The 17,462-nt window shown below is 40.6% G+C and overlaps 2 protein-coding genes across 2 annotated transcripts; one reads left to right on the forward strand and one right to left on the reverse strand.

Annotated features, from left to right (window-relative positions):
- Positions 1-2,997: 2,997 nt before the first annotated feature.
- On the reverse strand, positions 2,998-7,158 carry LOC115634620 (RNA polymerase-associated protein CTR9 homolog). Its single transcript, XM_030532469.1, has 7 exons — positions 7,107-7,158; positions 6,957-7,052; positions 5,963-6,892; positions 5,307-5,914; positions 4,363-4,579; positions 3,846-4,303; positions 2,998-3,791 (listed from the first exon to the last, which is right to left on the reverse strand). Exons 1-7 carry the CDS (start codon positions 7,131-7,133, stop codon positions 3,104-3,106), a joined length of 3,024 nt encoding a protein of 1,007 aa, XP_030388329.1. The 5' UTR covers positions 7,134-7,158; the 3' UTR covers positions 2,998-3,103.
- A 1,329-nt stretch (positions 7,159-8,487) lies between these two features.
- LOC115634621 (cuticle protein 16.5) lies at positions 8,488-8,835 on the forward strand. Its single transcript, XM_030532470.1, has 2 exons — positions 8,488-8,493; positions 8,551-8,835. Exons 1-2 carry the CDS (start codon positions 8,488-8,490, stop codon positions 8,833-8,835), a joined length of 291 nt encoding a protein of 96 aa, XP_030388330.1.
- The last annotated feature ends 8,627 nt before the right edge of the window (positions 8,836-17,462 follow it).

The following is a 17,462-nucleotide window of genomic DNA, read 5'->3' on the forward strand; positions in this document are numbered from 1 at the left end:
ACTATTTCATGCAATTAAAACGGCATTTAAACTTTCAAATTTCTGTCAATTATATTAATTTGTAAGTACGAAAACATTCGTATTTATTTGAAAATAATTTAGGGGAATAATAAACAAAATAATATTACAAGTTTCTTACGTGTAATAAGAACTAAAGCTTAAAAAATAATATTGAAAAAGTAAAAAAAAAAAACGAAAGTATGTGCAAAAAATAAATAAACGGAAAATATACAAAAAATTCGTTGTTTTATAAATTTCTCATTTATACGTAAATCACTAAATCACCTTTCAACTAATGACTTTGACATTGGCCATGCAGTTTCAAGTTAATTAAAAGTTGTGTCCGATAACAAATTCTTCGACTAATTTGCTTCGACTCTGCGACAAAACTCTCCGACTTGAAAAACTCCCACAATGCAAACGATTTTATTACTGGACAGACGAGTTGTTGGTTGTTGACCATCAAATTTAATGCCGGGCCAAGGCTGATCAGAAAACATATTTATACTTTTCACACTTAGCTGTAAAGAACTAGTCAATCGTTTATCAAATTACTCATCAACGTAATGAGATGACGAATACTGGTTAATGTCCTCAAAATTCGATAAAAAGTTGTTCAGAAATTTACAATTTTGATGAAAAATGTCTTAAAAACCAAACGAGCCCTTTTAAATTATAAATTATTTTTAGCAAAGTGCTTTGTGTTTGATGTCATTTGGGGTCATCAAGGATAATTACAAAAGCAAAGAAGTTTCTTCGTTTATTTCGATGTTCTTTCCCCATGTGATTTATCAAGCATAGTTTTTCATTATAATTATTTTTTGTTCATAACCTAAAATTGTGTTCATGGCATTTGAACAGTTGTCGATAATACTTAGTTGGCTCGGACTTGAACAACGGCTGAGAAAGCATAATTGCTTTCTAGTGCGAGTATATACATAGTTACTCGTGTATGGGCTTACAAGGCGGAAGAGTGTTTAAGGATTGGGGCCGCGCTTTGTTCATTGCTCACACGACTGTTGTGGGGTCGGCGCTAATGACAATCTCCACCCAACTACAAACACATATTTGCGACATGAGTTTGACTACACACACTCGTATTTGTCCTTTTTGGCAGGACACGCAATACACTTTTGGAATTAATTAACGAAACACAAGCTTCGCTGTCCGCACAAATCTAAAAACAACGCATTTATGTCTGCGTAAGTGCTTGTGTTTGTGAGTGGGTTCGACTTGGGGTGTAGGGGTGAGGGTGGGCGTGGGCGTGGGTGCGGGTGAGTGGGGGAGTGAGTTTGTTTGTCAGTGACGCCTGTCTCGACGAATCCTGTGGCGAAACTTGTCACAGACTAATTTCGTGTCTCAGCTCATAAATTGATATTAATGAGCAGGCATATTTTTCGCGTTTCAAATTTGCTTTGCCATGCTCGCTTCATGATTGTTGTATTTGTATTTGTTGTCGTTGTTGCTGTTGTTGTTGTTTCTGGTGCTGTTGTGGTTCGTTCTACTGTTGTTGTAGGTCTGCCGAGTGTTTGACTCTGACAGTTACAAAGTGCCCCGAAGTATTCGTAATTTGAGCATGCAGATGGAAAGCATGCGTCCTGCGGTTATTTAACATGAACATGAGTCGCCATTCCCATTGCAAACAAATCTATATACTCGTACATACACACATATGCATGAGTATGTGGGTCCTGCCAGGAGACTAGCCCCACCACCGCTGGGAGCTCAATCACATTTCGTTCTCGTGTACAGCAAATTGAATGAGAAACTCGTGTTTTCATATTTTATTTGCTTGCAGTGGGCATGGCATGTCTAAAAGGTAAGACCATATGAACGCATACAAATATTAAATATGAATAAAGGAGCCTACGCTCACATACTAAGCTCGCAGCCTCAGCTCCTCCTACTGTTAAATGGTATTGTGTGGATTTCAGTTTCCCGGAATTGTTCGTCTATTTTCAGCATTTCATATGAAAATGGTAAACGAATTGAAGTACTACTATGTAGTACTAAAGAAATATTTAACAAAATGCTATAAAATTTTTTAAAGTAAATTACCGAGCAATAAGAAAACAATTCTAAGCCAACGAAAAGTGTAAGTGAATTTCAACTGATAGTGAAAAGTATTATTGACAAAACAAATAAAACAAGAACGGAATGCTAAAGTCGAGCAGGCTCAACTCTTAAATACCCTGTACCACCCCACCAAAAAAATATTATTTAAAAAATTTAGTTAATTAATTAAATTAAGTATAAAATATTCCATACATGCATACATACATTTACATTTACATCAGAATCGTGTCTATTCGTGTTGGTGTACTTGTACATACAGGGTGCGCCATCTTTTGTGTCGGTATGTAAACATTGAATATCTTTGAAAATAAACAACCGATTTTCAAGTATGAGATATTTTTATTTAATTTGGTTCTGTACAATTTCTTGAACTGAGGTTTTCAACACTGGTCTACTCAAGTCAATCGGTTCACTAATGACAAAGTTATTCAATATTTACATACCGACATAAAAGATGACGCACCCTGTATGTATGAATGTGTCCATTGATTATATGGCTATAACTCTTGGGTGTGGATCAGAAAAAATGAACAAACTCGTCCTTTCTCGGGCTCAGAAGAATCTAGATACCAAGTTTGGTTATTCTAGCTCTTATACTTTCTGAGATCCTTGCGTTCATACAGACAGACAGACAGACAAACAGACGGACAGACGGACATGGCTATATCGACTAGGCTTGTCATGCTGATCAAGAATATATATACTTTGTGGGGTCTGCCACGCCTCCTTCTGTGTGTTCCATGTACACTCGCACAAAACTTATATACCCTTGTACCCTTTGGCGTAGAGGGTATAAAAACCAATAAACCAAAATGGTAAATAACACTATCTCTTATGCACACACAATTTATTAGAACGATAAATATAAAGTATAAACTTATGCGATCAAAGAAAACTCGTTTGAAATGAAAACAAATAGTATGCAAACAGGAACTATCATCATATTTAGGTATACGTATAAAAAACAGAAACTCTGATAATAATTTTATTGATTTATGCTCAGCAAGGTCGGACTGAAGCTTTCAATCTAATAGTCACTGTCATCTGTAGGCTCTTCGATATTCATTTCAAATTCGTCCTTACCAGTTGATTTCGATTTTTGCTGCTCCACAGAAATGTCTTTCTGTTTAGTGGGTTGTTCATCGTCTGGCTCTTCAAATAAATTCTCGAATCGCATTTTTTTGGCCCTCCTTTTGCGTGGCTTGGGCTGAGGTGATTTCCAATTGGCCGCCTCATAGCCATCTACTTCAATACTGGGCCTGTCGTCCAGCTTCTTCTTGCGGCCCCTGCCTCTCTTTCGTGGACGCTTTCCACCTACTTCTCCAGCAGCATCGTCCTCATTCCCTTCCTCCTCCATTTCATCAGTGTCCCCCTTTCTGCGGCCCTTTTTCTTTTTCTCCGGTGGTGGAACCACAAAGTTAATTATAGCTTTGGTGCGTTCCAACATTTCCTGGCGCAAAATATACTGCTTTTCGCGCAGTTTCTTCTCTTCCAGTTGTCGTTGCCGGTCGGCTTCCTCCTCCTGCTCCTGCTGTTCACGATATCGTTGCTCCTGCTCCTGCAAACGTATGACATCCAATTGTAGAAGATCCCGTACTCGACTCAGATGTGCTGGCACAGCCTCCAACAGTTGTCTACAGTTCTTTGCCTGGACTGCGGCCAAACGGCCCATAAGTCCTTGACTGCCCTTGATAGCGACCACATACTCAAAGAATCTTTGGATCAATTAAATGAATAACTATCAGAAAATAAATAAGCTGGATGCTTACCGCTGCGCCACCTCCACTTGATGCTCGGCACTCTCCAGTTCCTCGAGCAGTGGCCGCTTCTTTCCAAAAATAGCCACGCTCTCTAGTGAGATGACCAGCCCCAAGTTGAAGAGAATTCCTTCATCGAAGGGCGCCAAATGACGGGCTCGCAGCAGTGCCATCTTGGCCTCATTGTAGCGCTTGCCATGTAATAGCGTATATGCCAGATGTTGAAGCAGCTTAACGTTATTGGCCAGCCCCAAGTGCTCCAGACAGTGCCTGTAGGTTTGGCAAGCCTGTGGATACTGCCCGAGCTGGAGAGCCACATGCGCCAGGTTTACGGCGGCATCCGTGCAAAGATTAGAGCTTTCGACAACTTGTTTAAAAATAGTTCCACCCTCGGTGAGCATCCCGCGACTACTTAAAGCAGCGCCAATGCCATTGGCCGCCCATATATTGCACGGATTCTTCTCGAAGGCCTAGCAAGAGCTCTCAACATAACTCTCTAGAAACTATTTATGTACACAGAGCTGCTTACCCTTTTAAAGAACTCCAGAGATTTTTCCTGATTTCGCTTAGCCACCATCTGGTCTCCGCTGGCCTCCGCCTTCTGTATATTGTGTAGACAGACGTTCCCGACTGCAATCAGCGTATAAGAATCGGTAACACTATGCGAATGGCGCAGTATCGCATTGTAGTTGTGCATGCCCAGCGCCACATGACCCTGTTTCACATAATGATTGCCCAGATAAGTTCTGAAACGGGTCAATGGTTAGGCAATATAATTTCATGTTAGCGAAATAGTTGGCTCTAATCAGTTAAAAGAGGATTATCTATCATAGCGCTAGTGCATAAGTGTACTATATATGAGAAGAACCCTAATCACATTTGTGTAGGCCTCCTAGAAAATAATTGTTTTATAAATATTATTTTATAATTGCTTTAAATACTTTATATCAAGTAGGTCTGCCTATGGCCGATCTGTATTAAAGCCGCTTTTCTTTTTACTAAAAAATAGTCTAGTTGCTGGTTTGTCACAAACACTTTTCTTAACCGAATTCCAAACTCTTTTAGTTTGTTCTAATCACCTGTTATTATATTGGCAATATATTGAAATTAATAAGGAAAAGAAAAATGACTTTGTCTTGAATAAGGAACGTCTAAGAAACGTTTTACTGATTCCAATTGTTTAGTTTTGATGTTTGTAGTATCAAACTGGATTTCACACTGGAATTGTTACACTTAGCAGCAATTAGGTTTAAATTATTTTCTATTGAACTTTAAACAAATAGAGTTTTGGAAAAATTCGGACAAAAACGGGTCACGCAAGAATCTCAGAAACGATAAAAGCTAGAATAACCAAAGTTGGCATCCAGATTCTAGGTCCGAGAAAGGACGAGTTTATTTTATTTTTTGGAATTTCGCCGGACTGTTGGTTTTGAAATCAGTTTGAAAATAGAAACTAATTAAGATCGCTGTTACCTCGCTGCCAGATTCGCTTCGTCCACCTTGAGTGCGTCCTTGAAGTATTCGGTGGCGGTCACTAGTTGGTTCTGGCTGTAAGCCATGACACCAAGCCGCAGATAGCTGTCAATATAGGTAGGATATTCGACAATGAGATCCTTGTAGCTCTTCTCGGCTAGTTCAAAGTTACGGAGCTGTTCCTGGGCACGCGCCAAATTGAATCGAATCGTTAGCGCATTCGATTCGGGACCAGCACGTGCCAAGGCCTCATCCAATAGGGGGATAGCACGTTCTGCGTGATCGTCGTACATGTGCAATGCTGCCATGTTGTTCAGCCACTCCACGGGCATAACAGAAGGGTCGCCGGGCCGCGTCTCGTACACCCGCTTGGCCTGCTCAAAGGCATGCAACGCTGGCTCCCAAAGGGCCTTACGCTCATAGAGGAAGGCCAGACTCAACCAGCTTTCGTAGTCGTCGTCTGAGCACAGTACCACCTGCTTAAATAAATCAATGGCCGTGTCCAGCTTGGACCGCGCCTTGTCATTGCGATACAGTGTGCCCAGGATGCGCATGGCTAGCAAGTAATTTGGCAGGACCTTCAGCACAGCTTGGAGACACGGTTCGGCCTAAGCAAAAAAATGTCAAACGTAGGAATAGTGGGAATTTGCATTTACCTTGTCGAGCTGCTTGCGATGCAAATACATTTGGGCCAGACCCAGTTGTGGGAGCACGAAAGTGGGCGAAGCTATCCTGACAGCTTGCAAGTAAAATTCAAAGGCCTGATCATAATTGCCCTCAGCATGATAGCTGCGCGCGATCTGGAAGGAGGCACGCGTCTGGATCTCCTTGTTGTCGCTGTTCTGGAATGCGTTGCCCGCCAGGATCCGCAGCTTTTCGAAGTTCCGCGTGTAGAAGAAATGATGGGCCAGATGAACGAGCACTTGTGGGTTCCGTGTGTTAAGCTCATAGGCGACACTCAACATGCTTATGCCCTCGCGATTGGACTCAACGGTTCCCTCATTGAGCTTCAGCAGCGCGAGTCCCAACAGAGCGTTGGCACATCGGCTATTGTACTCCAGGGCCAGCTCAAAGCAGCGACGGGCACGCTGCACATCGTGCAATCGCAGAAAGCAATGGGCCATTCCGACGCGCACATCGCCAGGACCTCGGGGCTGGAAGCGCAACACGCTCTTGAAGTAACCCAAGGCGGCACGATAGTCCCGACGGTTGAAGGCCACGCAGGCGCGGCCAATCAGCGAGGGCACATTGTAGGCACATTGCTGAAGTACCCCAATAAAGATGTTGTCCGCCTCCTGAGCCCGTCCGGCTGTCAGAAGCAATGCGAAGCCATGACTAACCAGATGATGCCGGTCAGTCGACCGCATGTCATCAACTACGTTAAATAGATTGGTTGCCTTGGCCTGCAGAACGGCGCGTCGATTGGAAACCTCATGGTAGGCGAGGCGCGTGTAGTAAGCGGCCAGTAGGCTATACGTGCGTATGAGGTCCTCCTGGTAGCCAGGATAACTCTTGTTGCAGCGCGAAATCGCATGCTCCAGCACTCTTACAAAGTTCTCGTACTGCTGCAGGTTATAGTAAGCCAACTGCGAAGGGAAGAGAGGCGCTGACTGTAAGAGAGAGAAGCTGCCGTGTTTTAATCGAGCCTACCGCCTTCTGTATCCATATGCGCAAATACATGCGATTAACGCTCAGCATAGAGAGCGTTTCGTCCACATCGCCAATAATATCGCTGGCCTCGCACAGCTAAGCAAATTGGTGAATAAATAACAAACTCGAAACATTGCTTTCTTTACTTACGTTATTTGAGGACTTCGACGACGTCATGACCTCGAATGCAAAAATAGCTTCCTGTCCAATTTATTTTGACAGTAATACCCGTATGTCTATTCAAACAGCAGTGCTGGAAAACAACCTACAGACCGTTCGATAAGCATATATCGTTATAATTTAAAAGCCTCTATAAGCCTTTGGCATATGCGAAACAGAGGTTTTATTCTAAAAACACATATGAACTCTGCCTATTTATCTGAACGCCGGAATGTTTGCAAAATATTGTATTTGCGGTCAGAACGCATACTGATTTTAACCAACAATGAAAAATGCAATTATTTGAAGGAAACACTTTTCCAATGGAGTTGGCTCCCAAAATTTACATTTCCGTTCCTCGATTACTGGGCTTCCAACATGATATCGGATGTTATTTTATTGGGCGACAATAAAAAGCAAATTAAGGTATTCAAAAATGAAAAGGTTGCTATATACATGAGTTATTTTGTTTTTATCATTTTAGGATAAAATCGTCTTTATACATGTATATTAAATATTGTTTAAAGCGATCTGAAAACTATTATTATATGCATGTAACGCCTCCAAATCAAATTATATGTGTTTGTGAACATAAGCACTATAATCGTGTGACGAATGATTTTTGTAAATACATACATACATATCTTCGCATGTATATTATGTATATGAATATTACATATTGATGACGCAAATTACAATGATTTCTATTAACGTAATTATACTCCGTGCTTCCACTTTGTGGTTGGTTTTCGTGATGATTGAAGCATTTTGCTGGTCACCATTGCAGGCGCACGTGAACATATGGCCGTGAAGCCGAAAACAACAACAAAATGCGATACAATGCCATGATATAGAAAACGAAAATGAAATTCATTTATAATGAAACCTCGTCACATTACCTTTGGGACCCCATACCCAAGCACCCATGGTTATTGTCGAGTTTTCTTTGGCATCGTCAAACATAAACAAGCATTATTATTATTTATTTTATTGTTATTATTATATGTTGCGCTCAAATTACGCTCAAACCAAACAGAAAGGGCATTAAAAATAAACATTGAAGAAGTAAACACATAAACAAGTACATATGTGCATACGTATGTATATATGTAGATAGGTACGCACATATGTATGTACAGAACAATGCTAATCCATTTGATATGGCAGATTACTGTCCACAATAACAAGTACTCCAGCAGCAGTGAATACATCCGCATTCAAACCAAGACAACTCCACAACAGAATTCAGAACTTGTTTTGACAATAATTCGACTATAAATGCGTTCGACTGTCCATGGACCAGCATCAGTCAACGCACTCCCATCTTTGAGAACGTTCGTCGCAAAGTAAAACCAAAACCACCAAAATCAAAATGAAAGTAAGTCAGTCCGTCGTCAAATTGTGATAATAATCGTTGAAACTATCCCCAACCTAGTTCCTCGTCTGCATCTGCTTGGCTCTTTGCGTGGCCGCTGCCCAGGCTCATGTTGTGGCTCCTGTTGCCTATGCCGCTGCCCCGGCCCTGACCTACGCAGCCGCTGCACCTGTTGCGACATACGCCGCTGCCTTGCCACGTGCCTATTCCGCATACTCAACCTACGCCGCTCCCTCCGTCTACTCTGCCTCATATGTGGCACCATCGGTTTACTCCGCATACGCTGCCCCCGTTGCCACCTATGCCGCTGCACCCGCTGTTGTGTCCACACTATTGAAGAAGTAAATCGAACTGGATGTATCCACCTGAAACTGTAAATATTGCGACATAGTGACAATGTTATAATATTTGTGATTTGTGATTTGATTGGCAAGAAAAAAAAACTGGGGCCTTGAAACCGTTTAAATAAACTAAGCGAACACTCAACAAAATTTCAGAATTTTATTCAACTCGACTTTCTGGTTAAATGAATTATAGAAACCCGCTTCGAAATCATACATTGATACATATGTATGATAGCGACCGATTTCGGTGCCAAAAAAATCAATTTCTTCTACGAATGGGAGCCCCCAGCAATCTTTAGCACCTTCCATCTACCTGATATATACTTTCAATATACCATAACAGAAGGGTGCTTATCAGCATGCCTTCGTTTGCCCGTTCGCATGAACATCAAGAAATTTCAAGCCATAGTAAATGCAAGGAATTTTCTTACGATATTGTAACAAAAGTGTGTGTTTATTGGTTGCTAATGATAGCTTGCTTATAAAGTGATTTCAAGTTGAAATTAAAATAATCCCTATTGGGAACACCTTACATATTTCGCTAGTAAGCTTGCCTGACACTTCTTAAAGTGTGCTTAAGTGAAGAAATTCAAATCAAGATACATGTAGATGCTGCTGAGTATAAAGACAAGGTTGGTCGACCTGAGCAAAAGAAAGAGTTTGCTGATCCGCCAGTTTAATTAAAAGCATTATAATGTTTCTTAGAATTTTGTAAAACAGTAGTAACCACTAAAAGCAAAACGAGCATGCAGTCTAGCTTAATTCAATTCACTATATGTACAGTCTTTGGACTTTTGTTTGCTTCTCCAACAAGCCGTTAATAACATGCAAATGAATTATCACAGGACCCGGGCACAACACGAGCACGTGTTTGTGCCGCACACATAAGCCGAACCAGCAGTCACATAATCCCCCATAAATGCTCCGTAAACTTTGCATATGTTTATGCACACGCACAGATACGCACTTTCTGGATAACAGCGCTTTACTCGAGTGTCACGCCAGCCAACTAATCACCTAAGTAAATTTATTGATTTTATTTACCTCGCCCAAACTTTCTTAAATATGTATTTATCGAATCGCTATTACGGTCGATCGAGCAAGGAGAAGCCTCTTTAGAATACATTGTTCCTTTTTTTATACCCTGCAGCCGTAGGGTAAAAAGGGTATATTAGGTTTGTGCAAAGTATGTAACATGCAGAAGGAAGCATCTCCGTCCCCATAAAGTATATATATTCTGAATCAGCAATCGATCTAGACATGTCCGTCCGTCTGTCTGTCCGTCTGTCCGTCTGTCTGGATGATGAACGCAAGGATCTCAGAAACTATAAAAGCTAGAATAACCAAAGTTAATATCCAGACTCTTCTATGAAAGGACGAGTTTATTTTATTTTTCTTGAATTTTGCTTTGCACAAAATCTTCTCAAAACTCAAAAGCTATGAGACTAAACATCATATCAGTGCTGTGGGTCTATAGGGGGCCATATTAGTGTTACTTTTACATTGTTGCGCCAAAATATGTCGAATAAAGAAGTGGAGGTGGGGAGGGCGATAATATCCATTTGTGGCAGGCACATTTATTTCCCATTTTGTATGCCACTAAAAGATTAAATAAAATATAAATTGATTAAAGGAACAATTGGGGATTAAGGTCAACCGACACTATTCTTTTTGTCAAATCGCCTACAATGACATACATATTTTATTCACATATTTAACTAATTTAACCTTAATTTCTTTAGCATTAGTAATGGATGCATAATCATTTATTTAGTTCATTCGTCATAACACGCCACGAAGGTGGCATAAATATTTAATTAAACAATTTCCAACAACATTCCAAATATGTTGCCATGCAAAACAAATAAATTATTTAGCAGCTTATCTAAAATATCACAAGACAATATGCCGCAATTTACAATGAATTATATTTCAGTGAGGTACTGCGTGCCTTTAAAATTTATGCAACAATAAACTTAAATTATTTCAAAAATGCATTGCATTCAAAATTGTGGTGAACTCGGCCTAATTTCTCAGTAAATGAAATATTCAAATATTTTTGCTCTATTCTATATTTTGGAAATAACAAAATAGTAGTAACTAGTACTAGTAATAGAAGTACATTTAATTGTTAGATAGAAAACAAAATCTGTTAAAGATACTGTAGTGCGCTTGCCTCGCGCAGCATAACCGCTTTTCAATTCTTTTTTTTTTTGAGCCCAGAAGTAGGCAAAGGAGTTATTTTGGTTCTCTTCTGTTTGGTTGTTCCTATTTCGTAGGATTTATCGCCCTCTGGTGGATAGTGAAAGTGGTAACGTCATCAAGAATTTCTTTTGGTATGACACTCGTTGTCAAAGGACGGAAGAAAGGAGGAATTCCCGCAAACAAAGGTTTCCTTTCTTCGATGTTGGTCAAGCTCTTCCTTTTTGGTTTCGACCCCTGAAGTGAACAGTTGTGCGCGCTTAGCTCGATTATAAGTGGAAAAGTTTAACTTATATCAGATTATTTAAAAGTAATATTGTGGTGAACGTGGCCCAGAGATATAATTATTTATTCGGTCACTGTCCAAGCGCCGTATTTACCAGTAAGTGGTCTGTGTCTTGCCTGCAAATTTTACAAGAGCGAGCGAATGAAGCAATAGAAGCCCACCCGGAACCGAGGGAATTAGTTCACATAATTTGTGGTGCTGTTCCAGTTAGGAATTGGCACCACAAGTGCAAAATCAAGCACAAGTGCAGTTTCAAGCACAATTGCTATTTTGTTCGAGGTATTAGAACAAGTGCAGCCTACCCCCCGAAAAGCTCTGCACCGACTCCGTCCCCCTGATGAAATAGGCGACAGTTCACCGTCGGCCTTTATATACGACAGTCGCCGCGTGCCGTTCAATTTTTAGTTTCGGTCGTAGTGTGCCGAGTCAGCTGCTTATGAGATTTCACCCAGTGGAGTCATTGACCTCGGGCCACCGAAAAGGGAATTAATAACTTGCGTCAAACGGGCCAGCCACGGGTCTACGTGGAAGATTCGGCTTGAAGCTGAAGCTGCGACAAAATTTGGCTAAGGGTCCGTCCCCTAACCTTAAAAAGGGCGCAGACGACACCCATTTCATATATAGTTATATATTCTTTTATTTTATGGTTTGGATTTTTTTTTCTGTGAAGTCATTATTCTTTTTTTTTGTTATAGTGCATATATTGCGATACAAATTAGTGAAATATTACATATGTATATGCAGAAGCCAAAATATGAGCTAGCGCAAGGCAAAAGTGAAAAGAAGTTTTAACACCACCAATATAGTGGAAAAAAAAAAAAAAAATGTACAGCAATTTGCTTTGACGCCGCCGCCTCTCTCGCGAATTATTGTTCTGCTTTTCAGCTGGCCGCCGCTCACAAAAGATCTTTTGGACGTGGATCCACCAGCTGTGAATGTGAGTACTCGCTTTACTTATTTACTCCGCCTCTCTGAGAGAGCTTTTTTTTTCCTTTTTGTTGTTTGTGTTTGAGGGCGAATGCGCGGGTGCTGCAAACCGGCAAACAATATATATATATGAATTATTATTACGATAAATATATTGTTTGTCATATGTTCGCTGCATACGGCAGGCCACTTGCTGTCTATAGTAATTACAAAAAAATTTTTAATTAAAAGAATTTAATTTTGAATATGGAAAAGTTCCTTTAAATTAGTTAAAGTTGCCAGTCATATTATTTTGCCCTGATGCTGCACCTATACCTTTGAATTTTTAAATTGTTAACCATAATTTTTATTATTTTATAAATTTTATTATTTGCCTTTACATTATATACATCTTTATATGAATTTGTACAATTGATAAGCAAGGTTGAAATTGTTTTTATTGTATGGTTAACCACCACGAATAGTTATCTAAATGAATTTTATTCAAAATTTAAATTAAATGAATAGTTACACCATGATGTTTTAACGTGTCGTAATTTGTTAGAAGCCATGACGAGAGGTGGGTTTTTGACGTAGGTTCTGGTAATATTAGGGATCACCGGTTTCGGCCTGCGGCCAAAGGTGATCATGGTAGGGTGGGCACCGAACCTGCTGACGCAACACCAGCAGCACAGCAGAGACCAGAGGTAGAACCCTTTACAACGACAATTTAGTTTTTCCGTACTCGCTTTCTTTTCCGTTCTAATACTTTCCTCCAGACATACCAAAAAACAAAATATCAGTAAAAAAAAAAAAAAAAAGTAAATAAAAGCACGCGAATTTTAATGGCATTAAATATTAGCGATCGAGCAGGTAGCACTGCGGCCATAAAGAAGAACCACCCCCATATTGCCGACGACCGCCGTAGCCGGAACAAGCGCGTGCTCCGCTTAGCCGCTACACCCACCATCAGCTCGGCCCAGAGTAGTAGCGATATACGTTGCATGCTACAGTAATTAATAATATATTAATGTTATTTTGGCGCCCAACTCAAGGGCCAATTTTGGTCACGATTTTGGCCAAATCGTTACCTCGTTGGTTCCATTCTCTTAAGTGATAGGTCAGTAACATCAGACCACCTTTTTTGGTTATCTTGGTTGAATATTTTAGTCCTTCCCTTGTCCTAGTGATTGAAGAAATTAGCATATTGTTCACAATTGTTGAAATAGCTAAAAATATATCAATTATCTTATGTGTTTAGACAAGACTCGCTGGATATGTCATAGCTTCAGATAGCAATGACTCCGCTGTCTAATACTGCTTAAGCCATTTAATCCTTGTGCTGCTGCAAAACTGGGGAGCCAATGTTGTCTATTGGTTTTACGTGGAGTACTGAGCTACGGCCATTCCATTGGCGCAAGCAGTTGAACAGCTTCACCCTTCGGTTGCATGATGGAAGTTACTTCACTTTCAATATTAAGTGCGTCGCCTAGGCAACCAATCCCCTCCCAACTTTTTCTTTTAATTTCATTTCTGAGCTTCAGTTTGGAATCGCAACGGTCAGGTGATCGAATTGTTGTCTTTTGCCTTTTCAATCCAAAGACGTGCTTAAACAAACTAGCTTTCTACCAGGATCCGGCTAAGCTAAAGTATACATTGCTAGGCGTGTGTAGGATAGGGTGGAAAACTACCCCACATAGGCAGCATAGTGTTACTGTTTAGTTGACCCTCCTCCTTTATTTTTCCTTTTATTTACCTTTCATAAATTGTCGTTCAAAGAAAACACATAAAGGTTCTAACATACCTAATAAATGCAAACCAATCGCATGGCTTCAAATATCTTCTGTGCAAATTTTGGAATATTTTTATTTTGAATCGATTTGAATAGCTATTAATTAGTATCGTATATTTTATTCGTTATATAGAACAAATTAAAAAGAAAATGCCTTTAGCGCGCAGTCCAGAAAGTTTGCTTTTGGTTGACAATATTAACCAAAACTGCTTCATTTGTTCTGAAGTAATTGCTCATCAGACTCAGCTTCTGAATACAAATTGTGGCCATACTTTTCATAAGGCTTGTTTTAATACAGAAGTAGGCTCAGCAGGAATTTGTCCCGTGTGTAGGCAGTCTCTGAATCCAACCGAGGCCAGTTCGCTAAGTAACCTTACTACGGACCGTAATACACCTTCTTGTTCAAAGCAACATCAAACTAGGTCTCAAACTAGAAAACAACAACACACGTCCCAAAACATGGCTAATCCAGCTCTTCACCCAAATTTGAATATAGAAGTGTCAGGAAATCAGTCCGAAAATGTTTCCGTTGATCGTCGTGTATTATCAGAAACAATTGCTGAAGCTGTTACGGCTGCGATGGCACAACACTCTCAACAGTTAACCCAGGCTATTGTTTCTGGCTTTCAAAGCTTGTCCGCTGCCACGGCTAACTCCAGCCCTCATGTACAAATGACGACATTGCCAGCGGTAGAACAGCGACCATTTCAACCACTGTTGGGTCTGTCTCAATCACAAGAGCATGGACAGACACGACCCGCACTTGGGAGTGAACGAACAGCAACTCATAGTGCAGTAAACTTTGATTTACGTCCAGATCGTATCAGTCAGATCATGGCAAATTGGAAGATTCGGTTTTCAAATAAAGCATCAATGACGATAGACGATTTTATATACCGAGTTGAAGCCTTGACGAATCAGACATTAGATGGTAACCTTGAATTGACTGCTCGATACGCAAGTAATCTCTTTGAAGGCAACGCTAGCGAATGGTTTTGGCGTTACCATAAAAGTGTTTCGCTAGTTCGTTGGCATGATTTGTGCATCGCCTTACGTGGCCAGTTTAGGGATAATAGAACTGACCGCGATATACGTGCTGAGATTGAGCAACGCAAGCAGCGTCATAATGAGTCATTTGATGATTTTTATAATGTTATTGCTGCGTTGGCAGACAAACTGTCACATCCAATTGAAGAGTTTACACTGTTAGAAATAATTCGTGCAAATTTACTCCCCGAAATTCAGCACGAGATTCTGTATGAATCTGCCTCGACAATAGCAGCTTTGAGACAACTTGTACGCAAGCGCGAAATTTTTATAAAAACTCTTCCCAAGGCTCAAACGGTCACGCAACGATTTTTGCCTCGTCGGCAAGTGAGTGCTTTAGATGTAGAAGCAGATTCGCAAATAGCTTCAGATATGTCGGAGGTAGAAGATTATGAAGTGTTGGCACTAGAAGCGTCCTGCTGGAATTGTGGTAGCCAGGGACACAGGTATCAAGAATGCGTGGCTGAACGGCGTGTATTTTGTTACGGTTGTGGCAAAGCCGATACTTACAAGCCCAGTTGTCGAAAGTGCAATTCGCACCTATCAAAAAACCAGCGGTCGCGTGCACCATTGACAAGTGCACGCAAACAATTTGCTTCGATAGCAACCAACACCGAGTAGAACAAATAGTTGATTTGAAGCACCAATCTATTCACAGGAATTCAGATTTTGATGCTTCCCGTTTCGATACAAATTACCCGAATATGTATATTTCTCGTTCTCGTCAAAGAAGAATCGCCTTTAATAAACGTCGAAAATCAGAAATGAAGTTAATTTTAGCCACTATCATCGGCAAGAACCACGACATCCGTCCTTATGCACAGGTAACCATTTTCAACAAAAACGTAGTTGGACTTATGGATACAGGTGCATCCATTAGTTGTATAGGCGGAAAGTTCGCGGTAGAGTTACAAGAAACAGATGCAGACATAAAGCCATTTTCTTCCGCGGTCAAAACTGCTGATGGCCAAAGTCAAGCCATTATGGGGCGAATTAACACGGACGTATGTTATAAAGGCATTACAAAACAACTTACGTTTTATATTGTTCCCTCTTTATCGGAAGATGTATATTTAGGCATAGACTTTTGGACCATATTCCAACTGCTACCATTACATCTAATGACCACAAACTTTAATGTCTCCTCTTTAGAGGATTCCTCTATGAAACCACTTTCTGCTTCGCAAAAACAATCTTTAGCAATGGCAATCAGTTTATTTCCCTCATTTGCTAAAAAAGGGCTAGGTAGAACTCATTTGGTTACTCATACAATTGATGTGGCCGATGCGAAGCCTCTAAAGCAGCGTCACTACCCAGTTTCGCCAGCCACAGAGAAGTTGATGTATGCCGAATTGGATCGCATGCTCAAGCTTGGTGTTATAAAGGAGTCAAATAGTGCTTGGTCATCTCCGGTAGTTTTAGTTTGCAAGCCAGGTAAAGTTCGGCTATGCCTTGATAGCAGAAAAGTGAATGAAGTCACGGTAAAAGATGCATACCCGATGCCAATAATTGATGGAATATTAAGCCGTCTGCCTAAGGCAGAATATATAACCAGCTTGGATTTAAAGGACGCCTTTTGGCAAATTCCTTTGGATGCGAAATCTCGCGACAAAACAGCCTTTACAGTTCCCGGTAGACCCCTGTATGAATTTATAGTAATGCCATTTGGATTAACCAATTCACCACACACAATGTCTCGATTGATGGACAAAGTAGTCCCAGCGAATTTACGAAACGAAGTCTTTGTTTATCTCGACGATCTTCTCATAGTGTCCGAGTCCTTTGAACGGCATATTGCAGTTTTGGAAATTATTGCCGCGCAACTAGAACGCGCCAAGTTGACCATCAATGTAGAGAAAAGTAAATTCTGTAGAAAAGAAGTAGTGTACTTGGGACATGTGATTGGCAATGGCACTATTCACACAGATCCAGAAAAAATATCGGCTGTAGTCGATTTTCCCGTACCTAGATCGTTAAAACAGGTTCGACGTTTTCTTGGTATGACAGGGTGGTATCACAAATTTATTCGAAATTATGCAGCCATAGCTTCCCCCTTAACTGACACTTTGAAGCAGAAGCGTAAATTTTTGTGGACCCCGGAAGCACAGCAAGCATTTGAGTCGTTGAAATCCCAACTGTGCAACGCTCCAGTTTTGCATAGCCCAAATTGTTCTGCTCCTTTCTTTTTGCATTGTGACGCCAGCCATACTGGTATAGGCGCAGTTCTTATGCAGGAGAACGCTGAGGGAGATGAGATCCCTATTGCATTTATGTCACGGAAGCTCAATCAGAGCCAAAGAAATTATACAGTGACGGAAAAAGAGTGTCTTGCGGCTGTGATGGCAGTAAAAAAGTTTAGAGCTTACATAGAAGGCCAAGAATTCACAATTATAAC

Source organism: Scaptodrosophila lebanonensis, unplaced genomic scaffold (assembly GCF_003285725.1).
Source record: "Scaptodrosophila lebanonensis strain 11010-0011.00,11010-0021.00 unplaced genomic scaffold, SlebRS2 tig00000001-arrow-pilon, whole genome shotgun sequence".
Classification (NCBI taxonomy): domain Eukaryota; kingdom Metazoa; phylum Arthropoda; class Insecta; order Diptera; family Drosophilidae; genus Scaptodrosophila; species Scaptodrosophila lebanonensis.